The following is a 4,394-nucleotide window of genomic DNA, read 5'->3' as shown; positions in this document are numbered from 1 at the left end:
GAAATACCATCCTTCCTCCTGGTAGACAGAAAACCAAAGGGAAAAGAGTGACTCATACAAACTCAGCTTCTTTTGTTAAATTCACCAACCAGGTATGCATTTCTTCTTTCAAGGGGCAGGATGAATAAGGATGCATAGAAAGGACTGAGTGTGACTCTAGTAAAGTCTTAACACAGCGTGGTGACCAAGAGCATGGGCTTTAGAACATCATTGCCTGGACTTTAATCTCAGCTATATTAAGTTGCAGCTGTATTAGTTTGGGCAAATTCCTTAGTTTCCCTGTGCCTCAGTTTCCTTATATGTAAAATGAAAAATTAAAAGTACTAACTTCATAAGATGGAAAAATTTAAAAGGCGTAAAGAGAGATGCTGTAGACCCGGAGCAGCTCGGAGGTGGTGAACAATAGCTCCTCAAGTCTGCAATAAAAATGGCCTCCAATAAAACTACATCGCAAAAACTGGGAAAGAAACAGAATGGAAAGAGTAAAAAGGTTGAAGAGGCAGAGCCTGAAGAATTTGTAGTGGAAAAAATACTGGAACAACATGTAGTAAATTGGAAAGCAAAGCATTTTCTGAAGTGGAAGGGACTTACAGATGCTGACGAAAATACTTGGAAACCTGAAGAAAATTTAGGTTGTCCAGAGTTAATTGAAGCATTTCTTAATTCTCAAAAAGCTGGTAAAGAAAAAGATGGTACAAAAAGACAATCTTTTTCTGACCATGAATCTGATGATAGCAAATCAAAGAAGAAAAGAGATGCTGCTGACAAACCAAGAGGCTTTGCCAGAGATCTTGATCCTGAAAGAATAATTTGTGCCAGAGACAACAGTGGAGAGTTAATATTTCTCATGAAATGGAAAGATTCAGATGAGGCAGATTTGGTGCTGGCAAAAAAGGCAAATATGAAGTGTCCTTAAATTGTAATCACTTTTTATGAAGAGAGACTAACTTGGAATTCTTGTCCAGAAGATGAAGCTCAATAATTGTTTGTATTGATATATATATATAATAATTTATATATATAAATTGATATATAATAATTGATATATAATTATATATAATAATTTATATATAATATATTAATTGATATATATAAATATATATATATAAAATCTGGGTCTTGGTTTTTGATTTACTAGTGTGAAGAAATATCAACATTCTAATAAATCAAGTTTGATGAGTTCGTTTTGAAAGTAGCATTTGAAAGCCAGTTGTTGGGAGAGGGTTGAATCAATTGCACTGGTTACTTTAAACAAATAAATAAAAGCTTTCTGTAGTTGCTTCCTTTATCAGAAAAGAACAGTTAATACCATGGTATATTATTCCCTCTGCACTAGAAAACAGCTTTTCTAAATACTAGGGGAAATTTCCATAGCCATTATTCAATCAGAACTTGTGTTTTAGTCATGCCTGAGGACCACTCTGGGTTTTTAAAAATGTTTTTTGTGTGTGTGTTTATGTACATAAAATGCATATGTAAATGGTTTTCTTTGTCTTTAAACATTCACCAAAACCGAAATCATGGGTAAGCCCATGTGTGTGTGATGCCATCATTCTGAGCAACCTAAGAATTGAAAATTTTCCTGAAGCCATAACATTTCAAATTGAATAGTTGATTCTTAATAGGACAATTTAACTAGATAATTTAAAGGTAGCCATATCGAAATCCGTGTCTATATATATAGTCATATAAATGCAACATTATGTTTGCAAACTTCCTAACAGGAAATGCTTTATCACTACCAACGATCTCTCCACCCAGATGAAGAAACTAGTCAAATCCTGTGTGTTCTAATGTGGTAAACAAACAAGCCTTAGTTAAATGAACATTAAAGATTCCCCTAGTGAGCTAGTGAGCCATTCCTTTACAAAAAGTTGAAATCCCTGTGCTACATTGACTAACAAGGTCACCATTAATGGAATATCTGAGATCTGGCTCATGGAAACTTAATTGGATGATTAGAAATATTAGCAGTTTCAGTCCTGCTGATATAAATGGGTGAATAAACATTTTGTAATCTAAACTATTGACCTGCATGTTTTTTCCTTACCCCAATTCATTTCTTACATGTAGGCTCAATCTCTTTGGTATTTGGATTACTGGTTCAGCGGAAGCCAGAGAAAACAACTTTGTAGTAATCAAAATGTTATCCAACTGTATATTATTTACTTCATTGTAAATATTGTTGAACAGTGGTCAATAAATGGTTTTATATGTTTAAAAAGAAAGAAAGAAAGAAAGAAAGAAAGAAAGAAAGAAAGAAAGAAAGAAAGAAAGAAAGAAAGAAAGAAAGACAGACAGACTAAGTGAGTCAGTATTTGTAGAGAACTAGGAATGGTGTCTAGCATATAGTAAGTTATTACATAAAAATTTTAAATCTAGGGCCGGGCGTGGTGGCTCACGCCTGTAATCCTAGCACTCTGGGAGGCTGAGGTGGGTGGATTGCTCGAGGTCAGGAGTTCAAAACCAGCCTGAGCAAGAGCGAGACCCGTCTCTACTATAAATAGAAAGAAATTAATTGGCCAATTGATATATATAGAAAAAATTAGCCAGGCATGGTGGCTCATGCCTGTAGTCCCAGCTACTTGGGAGGCTGAGGCAGCAGGATTGCTTGAGCCCAGTAGTTTGAGGTTGCTGTGAGCTAGGCTGATGCCATGGCACTCACTCTAGCCTGGGCAACAAAGCGAGACTCTGTCTCAAAAAAAAAAAAAATTTTAAATCTAGGAAACCATCTATATTTAATAGTTACCTAAGAAAAATCATTTGTAATACCATAGTATTTTAAATATGTACCTTGAAGATAATACTGATCTTCATATAATTTTTATTTATTTATATAACAGTCTCCCACATTAAATTATAAGCATTTTGAAGCTACATGCTGAGTTTTCTTTATATATATATATATATATATATATATACATATATATATATATATCTTCAGGCACACAGTGTTTATTCAATTTTTTATAGAATTAATGAATACATTAATTTTAAATGACCTTAGTCCAGTTTATAGTGGAATTAAGTACATGATTTTCTTCAAAACATTGATACATTGGTTTTATGCCCTCAAAAACACTTCAATTATATCCAATTTATAAATTGTGATTACTTTTGTGGAAATGAAGTTCTGCTGACAGAGCATTTAACAGAAGAATAAGAATTTGAAAGCAAAATCACAATACGATGCATGGGTCAGTCGAGTTTGCAATGGCAACCACAAGGCACAGTCAAATTAGTACACTTCAAGGAGAGTTTAGTTACAAACGGACTATTCACTACAGGGATAGAAGAGGAACTCAAGGCTACCAGTAGCTAAGCTATTACCTCCTTGAGGTTCAAATGGGACAACCAGAGGAGAAAGAGGTTTCCAGGACCAGTTAGGAGAGTCATATAAATGGCTTATTTGGAGAAAAGCAATAATTTTGGGGTGCACGACACAGCAAGCACTAGGTGACCACACTCTCGGCCCTCACTCTGATTTCCTACCACAGCTCTCCATAGGCCAAATCCAACTAGAGGCCAGAGAGCTGGGAGGCTTGTTGATGTGTCCATTCAACTCAACCTTCCAGGGCAGAGAGCAAGGTGGAGAAGGGTAAAGAGTAGATGCAGTTGTCTAGTATAGCACAGGGGACAAATTTCCTAAGAAAAATTAGAAAATAAACTCTCTTATCTTTGTTCTTTTATATGAATACACTGAAACAAATAAATAATACATAATTCATTCAATTGCTATCTTATTTATCAAAGATTTGTTGAGAATTTAATGTGTAAAAGAAAATCCATTAAGTGTTGATGACACAAAAATGTCTTAGATGAAGTCTCTCCTCCCAAGTGATTTATTATCCAATGGAAAACAATGTTGCAAATGTTATAACGAAGCATTGCATGTTTAACTTTTTGAAATACACGTGAATTTACTAAGATCTCTGCCTAAACTAATTAATATACTTCCAATTTATCGCACCTGCTTATGCACAACCAAAATAACAATACTTTGGCTTGATTCTGAAAAACTGTTGCTCACATTTAAACAATATAACTGTTTAATAAGTAATAAGATTAATCATTAATCAGAAATTGGCAAAAACTGGAGGGAAAAGGTCAGAACAATCACTAAATACAAATGGAATTTTTAATAAGAAAATACAGGAAACAAGGTTGGTTTTATATTTCTATAAACATCAGATATACACTAAAAATAAAGAAAAAGGATAAACATTTTAATGATGTTTGTTAGGTTTACAAAGATAAAGCAGCAATAAAACCAGATATTAATCATTAAAAATTATTTAATCCCTCTTCTCACATACATATTTAGTTACATTAATAATAAAATATTTAAAAGAAAGCCCAATATTTTTAGTGTAAATAAGACAAGATGTTAAACA

At 33.5% G+C, this 4,394-nt stretch overlaps 1 protein-coding gene across 2 annotated transcripts; it reads left to right on the top strand.

Annotated features, from left to right (window-relative positions):
* The first annotated feature begins 427 nt into the window (after nucleotides 1-427).
* Nucleotides 428-916, top strand: LOC105876547 (chromobox protein homolog 3-like). 2 transcript variants are annotated; one of them, XM_076007886.1, is made up of 2 exons: nucleotides 428-593; nucleotides 670-809. In XM_076007886.1, the coding sequence occupies exons 1-2, from the start codon at nucleotides 428-430 to the stop codon at nucleotides 807-809; spliced, it is 306 nt and encodes a 101-aa protein (XP_075864001.1). The 2 variants fall into 2 exon arrangements, with proteins under 2 accessions (XP_075864001.1, XP_075864000.1); XM_076007885.1 differs by having other exon boundaries at nucleotides 428-916.
* The last annotated feature ends 3,478 nt before the right edge of the window (nucleotides 917-4,394 follow it).

The sequence above is a fragment of the Microcebus murinus genome, chromosome 11 (genome assembly GCF_040939455.1).
Source record: "Microcebus murinus isolate Inina chromosome 11, M.murinus_Inina_mat1.0, whole genome shotgun sequence".
NCBI classification, from domain to species: domain Eukaryota; kingdom Metazoa; phylum Chordata; class Mammalia; order Primates; family Cheirogaleidae; genus Microcebus; species Microcebus murinus.
This window is presented reverse-complemented; position numbering and strand designations above follow the sequence as displayed.